The sequence below is a fragment of the Juglans regia genome, chromosome 10 (assembly GCF_001411555.2).
Source record: "Juglans regia cultivar Chandler chromosome 10, Walnut 2.0, whole genome shotgun sequence".
NCBI lineage: Eukaryota > Viridiplantae > Streptophyta > Magnoliopsida > Fagales > Juglandaceae > Juglans > Juglans regia.
The window spans coordinates 13,365,389-13,374,811 of NC_049910.1; the positions used below are offsets into that span (position 1 = coordinate 13,365,389).

The 9,423-nt window shown below is 37.0% G+C and overlaps 2 protein-coding genes across 2 annotated transcripts; one reads left to right on the top strand and one right to left on the bottom strand.

Moving 5' to 3' along the window:
- Nucleotides 1–633: 633 nt before the first annotated feature.
- On the top strand, nt 634–1,605 carry LOC108983473. The gene has a single exon (XM_035695141.1). It carries the CDS (start codon nt 634–636, stop codon nt 1,603–1,605), a length of 972 nt encoding a protein of 323 aa, XP_035551034.1.
- Nucleotides 1,606–5,747: 4,142 nt separating this feature from the next.
- LOC118349641 lies at nt 5,748–7,521 on the bottom strand. The gene is made up of 2 exons (XM_035695142.1): nt 6,844–7,521; nt 5,748–6,650 (listed from the first exon to the last, which is right to left on the bottom strand). Exons 1-2 carry the CDS (start codon nt 7,519–7,521, stop codon nt 5,748–5,750), a joined length of 1,581 nt encoding a protein of 526 aa, XP_035551035.1.
- Between the last annotated feature and the right edge of the window lie 1,902 nt (nt 7,522–9,423).

Genomic DNA, 9,423 nt, shown 5'->3' on the forward strand with positions numbered 1-9,423 from the left:
AAGTATACATTGGAGAAAATGGTGTGAAATGGGAAGGCCAAAAATGAAGGGAGGGATGGGTTTTAGATCTCTAACAAGCTTTAATTTGGCAATGTTGGCAAAGCAGGGGTGGAGGTTACTAAAAGAGCCTCAATCCTTGGTTGTTAAATCTTTAAGGAAAAATACTATAAGCATTCAAAGGTTCTGGAGGCATCACTTGGCAGATTCCCTTCTCTAATCTGGAGGAGTGTATGGGCAGCTATGGAGGTGGTAAGGGAAGGGGCTATATGGAGGGTGGGGAATGGTAAGGATATTAAGATCTGGGGACAGAAATGGTTGCCTACCAAAACCACACACTGTGTTCAGTCTCCTGTATCGATGCTGCAAGATGATGCAAAGGTTTGTGAATTAATAGATGAGGAAAATAGATGCTGGAAGTTGGATTTGGTAAATGTAGTGCTGTCAAAGGAAGAAGCTGAGATTGTGAGATCAATCCCTATCAGTCAAAGGGGTATAGCAGATAAGCTAGTGTGGGGTCAAACAAAGAATGGGAAGTACTCGGTGAGGAGTGCTTACCATATGGTCCAGCAAAGGCTATTGTAGAAAGGTGGTGAGCCTTCTAATTCTGAGAAAAGAAATGAGATATGGTCAAAAATGTGGAGCATGAATGTACCAGCTGCTACAAAGCTGTTTATGTGGAGAGCTGTGAGTGATTTATTGCCCACAAGGAAAAATCTCTTGAAGAAAAAGATTGTAGAAGATCCCTTGTGCCCAATCTGTAACTCGAATGAAGAAACAATATCTCATGTAATGTGGTCTTGCCCTGCAACAGTTGATGTATGGGGGGATACAAGGAGCCCGATAAGTAAGTGGCCTTCTGGTGATTGTAATTTTGAACAAAAATGGTTGGATTTGTGCAGAGTTATGGATCAGGAAAGCATTGAGAAGGTGGCTGTAATAATGAGGGGTATTTGGTATAGAAGAAATAAATATGTTTTTGAAAACAAATTTTGGAGGCCTGGTAATGTAGTGCAGATGGCAGTTACGGGGTTAGAGGACTATTACTCAGTAAATGAGAAAAAAACTGGTTTGAACAAGGGGAAGGGAGAGGACAGAGGAAAAAGTCATTGGAGATGCCCTGTTGATGTAGATTTCAAAGTAAATTTTGATGGAGCCTTTGACCAGAGTAGCTCAAAGATTGGAATGGGGGTGGTAATAAGAGATAAGAAGGGGGAGGTTGTTGCTGCTTTGAGTGCTTCACGAAGGGAAGGCCAAAATGCCTTTGTGGCAGAGGGTATGGCATTATGGAGAGCAATGGAACTCTGCTTAGAGATTGGCATGGTGGATGTGGAGTTTGAAGGAGACTCAAAAGAATTGATTGAAGCTGTGATGTCAGATGAAGAAGAGGATTCCAGATGGGGACATATTGTTGAAGATATAAAACAACTAAGGCATCAGTACAACAACTGGAAGGTGGTCTTCAATTATAGGGAAAGTAACGAAGTAGCTCACAACTTGGCAAAAATGGCACTTTTGATTGATGAGGAATTAGTTTGGATAGAAGAAGTACCAAGCTCGATACATCAGTATATTGTAAAGGACAATCTTTGTAACGATTTACAGTAAATGAAAGTTGATGAAATGATTCAAAATATATATATATATATATATAAGTTATAAGTTATAACTATATAATAGATTAATAGTATTAGTATTGGACTATTAGTAATATAGTATAGGCTATAGCTATATGTTAGTAATATACTAATATTAGTTATAGTGATTTAGTATAAGTTATAACTATATTACTACAACTATAAGTCTATAAGTCTATAACTATTAACTATTGTCTTAGACTCTTACTCTATGTTAGACTATTACTAATTTACTAATATACTATTAGTATTTTTTTTTTTAATACCATATTAGAGTCTAGAAGTAGAGTCTAGAGTCTAGACTATTAATATAATACTTGTATTAGTATAAATATTAATAATTTAGTATTACTATAAAATTATAAATATTACTATTAGTATAAAATTATAAATATGTGTATTAGTTAATAATTACTTAATGATGAATTAGTGATAGGATTAGGTTAATTAGTCAAATAAAAATTATATACTTAATATATATAAATTATTAAATTATATATATATTTAATTCAGTCCGGTCCGGTCCGAAAAACCGCCGGACCGTGGACCGGACCGAATTCATTCGGTCCTCTGATTTTTGGACGATCGAATTGGCCGGTCCGGTCGGTTTTCCCGGTCCGGACTGCCCGATTCTCACCTCTAGTAGCAACACTTCTACAGAGGTCAAAAGAAGGATCTTAGAAGTTGGAAATTCAGTAGCTTGTGGAAGCTATGAAAAGTACTTAGGTCTTCCCACCTTTGTGGGAAGATCTAAGTATAATACTTTTAGAGTTCTTAAAGAAAAGATATGGAAGAGGATTACAAGCTGGAAGAACAATTTCTTATTCCAGGCTGGCAAATAAATTTTGATCAAGGCTGTGCTCCAAGCCATTCCTTCTTATGCTATGAGTGTGTTCAAGCTGCCCCTCAAACTTTGCAACGAAATTAACACTTTGTTCTCCAAATTCTGGTGGGGAAAGCAATAGATGGAAGGGGGGAATCATTGGAGGAAATGGGAAAAGATGGTTGGGCAAAAAGAGAAGGGTGGCCTAGGTTTTAGTGATTTGAGCAGCTTTAATCTAGCCCTCTTAGCAAAGCAAGGATGGAGGCTCATACAATTTCCTAACTCCATGGCATCAGTAGTGTTTCAAGAGAAGTATCTAAAAAATGCTAACTTTCTAGATGCCAATTTCGGTCCTAAACCTTCCCTGATTTGGCGAAGTATATGGAGTGCAAGAGACCTTATCAAGGAGGGTATAAGGTAGAGGGTTGGAGATGGAAAGAAGATAAAAATTTGGGGTGATAAATGGTTGAACTCCACTCTTTCACTCTCAATGCAACCACCAAATACAGTGCTCAGGGAAGATTCAAAAGTTGCTGAACTACTGTTAGAAGACATAAAAGAATGGAATGAAGATTTGATTACTGCTGTGTTTGAAAAAGAGGTAGCAGAACAGATTCTGAGCATTCCACTTGGCAGAGGGAGGACAGAAGACAAGGCATCCTGGGGGCCTTCAAAGAAAGGGTTTTTACTGTTAGGAGTGCATACTTCTTGCATCTTGAAATGAAAAAAAAGCTGCAAAGGGGAATCCTCTATGGAGAATCAAGTGGACAACAGGTAGAAGTGTATTTGGAATCTAGAAGTATCAAATATGGTCAAGTTTTTCATATGGAAGGCAGCAAATGAGTTATTACCTACTAAGTGGAATTTGTTCCATAGAAACATTGTTGAGAATCCTCTATGCCCTATCTGTTTTAGAGATGAAGAATTGGTTATACATGCACTTTGGAAATGTCCTGCAGCAAACGATGTATGGGCAAATGGCTTGAGTGGTATACACAAGTGGAAGAGGGAGGGTGTTGATCTGCTAACATTATGGGGAAAGATGTTGAAACTACTTGAGAAAGCTAAGTTAGAAGAGGCAGTTGTTATCCTTAGGAAAGTTTGATTGAGAAGAAACACATTTGTTTTTGATAATAGACTCACATGCCCAAGAAGACTGTTATCGACAGCCATTGAGACACTGGAGGATCTCAAGAAAGAAAATAGAAGGGTTATTACTGAAGATCAGTAGGTTATGGTGCTTGTTAATAAGTCTAAATGGGTTTGACCTACAACAAATTTTGTGAAGGTTAATTGGGATGCATCCTTGGACTTGAAGAACAGGAGAATAGGGATGGGGATAATAAGTAGAAATGAAGAGGGAGAGGCACTGCTTGCGGTGTGTGATAGTAGAAGGAATGTACAGTGTTCGGAAGTTGCAAAAAGTATAGCTCTATGGAAGGCAATGCAAATTTGTAATGAACTCAATATTCAGAAAGTCATTTTTGAAGAGGATGCGAAGACAGTCATCATGGCTGTGAAAAGTGATGAAAATTTTTTGTCTCTTGTTGGTCCTTTGATAGATGATATTAGAAATGTCTTTAGGGTAGTGATAGGGTTACTACTTATTTACTACCCATTTACTACTTATAGTGTATTTATTTTTTACCATTTTATTTTAAGTATTTTTTTAACATCCTTAATCATTAAGAAAAATTAAAAGAATATATAATATTACTAATAATCACTTCCTTAACCATTAAGTAGAATAAAAAACTAAAAAATATCAAATACAAAAAGAGTAGTAAATGGATAGTATGAGGGTAGTAATCCTATAATTTTCCATGTCTTTAAGCTCAAGAAGGACTGGTTTTTACAGTTTGATTATAGGAAAAAAAACTCTGTTGCACACAATTTGGCTAAGGCTGCCTTACACTTGAAAAAGTTTGGATAAAAGAAGTTCCAGACTTTATAGTCAATAGTCTGGATTTTGACAGAAGATGTATACATGAAACACTTTTATAATATACTGAGGTTTCATTTCAAAAAAAAAAAAAAAGAGTAATGCTAGGCTACCGCCCAGCTCCCTGCTTTGACTGCTGGGCGTGCTGCCTAGCACAAATTTACCATATTTTTTTATTCCTTTTTCTTTCCATATCTTTTTAACATATTTAAATATTTTAAAAAAATAAAAAGAAATATATCAATATACTAAAAGTCATATTTTTAATCATTAAATAAAAATAAATAAATAAAATACATGAGCGGTCAAAATGAGGGGATAAACTCAGACGATATACTAGTATTTTATATACATCTAAATAGCAAAAAGATAGGAAATCAATTTCCAATTTTACAATGTAGCTCTCTGAAAATAAAAAAATTTCATAAATATATGTAAACTTATTTTAATTTAAATACATCTAAACTCATTTTAGGTGGGTCCCACAAAACTCATTCCACAATCTTAACTCATTATTATTCATAAAGAATTCAATCTATCTCAATTCAATTCAACTCAATATCCAAACGAAGCCAAAAAATAAAACCATAGGGGAACAGTACGTTGGAGACCACAGAGGCTATTCTCTGATGGTTAATAAAATAATAACATTTTAAAATTTGTGCCAATTCAAATATTTGATGAAATTGCCTGGGGGTCTCAATGGCTATGGGTATAGGAAATCTCTTTTTCCTAATATCATTTTCACTATTTTATTCCAATTAAATCAACATTTTTTCTTAATAATTACCTCCCTGTAGGGCCAAGTAATTACTATAATTATTTAATTGCAATATAAAATGCCATTAGAACAACATAAAATCAAACATAATAAAATATTATTATATCTTAAGATGCTACGGCTATTCTTAATATACAATAAATATTTATACTCTAATATGGAATTTTTATTTAATTAATAAATTCAATATATATAACGTATTCATTTATGATGATATTACATCAACTAATAATCAAACATCAAGATAATTCAAAATATATATTACTAGTTTCTGTACACAAATCTAATTATAAGTCTTTGATTTGTGTAAAGCAACCAAACAAATTAATAACCATAATTTTGCTGACCTAATGGTTAGACAAACATATATATTAATTAATACAATTAAATAGGACGTTTTATGCATTGTCCTTTTCACCAAATGTTTTATTATTTTATACAAACAAAAAATAAAATAACCTTTTCACTAACTGAGACGCAATCATCCAGTGGTCAAGCATCCATACGTACGTTTCATTTTTTATTTTTTTGAAAATAGAAAATTTTAATTTCTGTATTACCTCGTAACTAGAACTTTACATAGTTTGTCTTGCAAAACAAAGGAATTAATTCCTGATGGACCCCTTCCATCCAAACAAATTCATCCAATACATCAAGACCCAGCTTAGCTAAAGTGTGAGCTACTCTATTGTTTTCTCTGTATGTGTATTGTATAGACCAATTCCTTTGAGGGGATTGAATGCTAAATTGAATGGGTTTTGGTATCCACTTATCCTCCCATATCTTCACCTGTTCACAATTCCCCACCCTCCAAACCAATCCCTCCTTTAACAAACCAATAGACCCCCACAAACTCCTCCATATTTTTGAAGGCTCCCACCCCAATTTAGCTTTCAGTAGGTCAGAGTGTTTAAAATACTTATCTTTCAGAACCCTCGCAGCAACAAATTGTGGCATGGTCATGATCCTCCAACATTGCTTTGCCAAAAGTGCAGTGTTGAAATTTTGAAGCTCTCTAAAACCCATACCCCCTTCTGTTTTAGCAGTTCCCATTTTTGCCCAACTCTTCCATTGGATTCTATTTTCATTTTGCTGAGAACCCCACCAGAATTTAGCAATTAATGCAGATATTTCCTTACAAAGTTTCACAGGGAGTTTAAAAACATTCATGTGATGAGTTGGGACAGCTTGTGCCACTGCCTTCAACAATACTTCTTTGCTAGAGGGTGAGAGAAAATGATTTTTCCAATTACTAATTTTATTCCACACCCTATCTTTTATACCTCTAAAGGTATTATATTGAGATTTCCCCACCATCACAGGTAATCCCAAGTACTTTTCACAATTATTCTGGATCCCTGCACCCACATCCACTCTGATCCTCTCCCTAATATCTGCCTTAATGTTAGAGCTAGAAAACAAAGCTGTTTTCTGCCTGTTTAAACAATGACTTGAAGCTTCCTCGTAAATCTGCAACAATTCTTTTATCTTCAACCATTCTTACCAAGAAGCTTGCCCAAACACCAAGCAGTCATCTGCAAAAAGCAGATGTGTAACTCGAATCCCCCCTCAAGCCACTGAAACTCCATTCAAAACTCCATTCCTTTCATCTTGGTTTATGAGAGTACTCAACCCCTCTGCACATAAGAGATAAAGGGTCTACCTGCCTTAGACCCCGAGATGGTGTGAAAGAATTTCCAGGTTTTCCATTCACTAAAATGGCATAGGATACTGTTTGAACACACTGCATTATGAGACCCACCCATTTTTCACCAAAACCCAACTTAACCATTACTGCCCTTAGGAAACCCCACTCTACTCTATCGTATGCTTTTGAAATGTCAAGCTTTAAAGCCATACTCCTCTTATTTCCTCTCTTCTTCTTCTTCTTCTTCATGGAATGGAGAATTTCATAGGCCGCAATTATGTTATCAGTAATAAGCCTCCCCGGTATAAAAGAACTTTGGTTCAAAGAAATCACAGTGTTTAGCACTTTCTTAAATCTATTGGCCAGAGTCTTTGCAATGATTTTATAAAAAACATTGCAAAGACTAATTGGTCTAAAATCCCCAACATCTTTTGGTTCCTTTATCTTAGGGATCAAAACCACATGTGTATGGTTTAAACAATTCGAGCTACCCTTCCCCCTAAGAAAGCTTAACGTTGCCTCTGTCACCTCATCCCCCACCACCTCCCAGTAGTTTTGATAGAGAGAGGCACCAAATCCATCGGGGCCTGGTGATTTCAAAGGCCCAATTTGTTGCATAGCTACTACCACCTCATCTTTGCTGTACTCTCTCTGCAAATCATCATTCATCTCCTTAGTTATGCGTTTCTCCATTGCACAAAGACACGAATTAATAGCCTCCTTAGATGGTGAAGTCGATTGGTAAACTTGTTTATAGTGAGAATAAAATGCCTCTTCAATATCCTCCTACTCCTCCCAAAGCCTCCCATTAGCATCCCTAACCTGTTTTATCTGGTTCCTCTTCCTTCTTTGAGAGGCACATGCATGAAAAAACTTGGTATTTCTATCACCAAGTTTGTACCAGTTTTTTTTCCCTTTTGCCTCCATTTTAAATCCTCTTGTTCCAATAAAATCCCCACCTGTTTTTGGAGCTCCCTAATAGCCTCTATGTTGTCTAGCCTCTCATTATCTTGCAGCTATTTTATTTCCTTAGAAAGCCTATTAATTTCCTTCTCACGATTCCTTTCCTTACCCCTGGCCCATTCCTTTAATTTCCCACTGCATACTCTTAACAGCCCTTGGACTTTGCTTATAGGTTCTTCAATCTAATTCTGACCTTTCCACCCCCCTCTCACCACTTCCTTAAAGAATCTTCTCTCTCTTTTTCCAGCTACAAAAGATGTATCCTTTGCCTCAAGCAAGATGGGTCTGTGATCAGAACATATTGCTACTAGATTAGTCACCTTCACCCTTTTAAACATCTCCCTCCATTCATGATTTGCCACAAATCTATCTAGTCTTTCCTTGGTGAAAATGTGATCCCCATGCTTATTACTCCAAGTAAAAAGGCTGCCTACATACCCTAAATCAGTGAGATTTTTTTCTGTCAACACCTCCCTGAATTGCCCCATCCCTTTTTCATCCCTCATTTTACCCCCCCCCCCCAATTTCTCCTCTTGCACTAATAATTCATTAAAATCCCCTCCGATACACCAGGCCTCCCCTTTTTTTGGTTCCAAGGAAGCTAATAAATCCTAAGACAACTTCCTCTTTGAGGCCTCGAGATGCCCATAAAAACCAGTGAAATTCTAGCCTTTCTTACTTCCCTCTCCCTTAATAAAACTGCTTATATGCCATTGAGAATAATGAAGAATTTCAAGATTTATGCCTTTTCCCCAAAATAATGCTAACCTACCTCTTTTCCCCACAGGTTCCGCCACTAAACAACCCTCCATCCCCAATCTACTTTTTAAAGCTTTTACCCTTCTTCCCTTGATCATAACTTCCACAAGAAACAAAATATTGGGCTTATTCACCTTTACTAAACTGCAAAGGGTCTGAACTGTCTGAGGGTTGCCCAACCTCCGGCAGTTCCAACTTAAGCAATTCATAATAATTGGCAGGGCTGCCTAACAACCTCTGCCATAATCTCAATATCAATCAATTCCAAACTCTCTCGCCTTTTTAATTTTTGAACGCTGCCCTCCACAATATCCTTGTCCTCCCTTCCTTCATTCAGTCTTTTAGAGAGGACCGGTTTTCTGTCACCCCTTAACCTCTCCCCTCTAGCTCTCCTCTTCCAGCCCCTTCCCCTTCCTTTCCCCTTGCCCTCCCTCAATCTCCATTGCATCCCTTACCCCCAGAATTCCATCATCACCCCCTCATAACTAAGTGTATTGTTTGCTACTATGACCGTATTGAACAAATCCTGTGTTTCAAGCCCCCATTTAACCATAAAACTTCCCTCCTCCCCCACACAATGACCTTTGCCTTTTCCCTCTTTTACCACCCCTTCCACCCCACTCTGAATTCTCTCTTACCTTTCAATATTGACTCCCTCTCTCTCTTCACTATTCTTAGAGGTTGCATTTTCCTCCTCCTCTTCCTCTACCACTTCTCTCTCCTTCTCAGTTCGACCCCGTCCCCACATTTTAGCTCTTAACCGTGGACCATATTGGGCTAGCCCCCACATTTTCACTCAAGCAACCCTTTGACCCATGTATTATGCACCCACACTTAAGACAAATCCGTGGCAACTTCTCATATTGGAAAGGG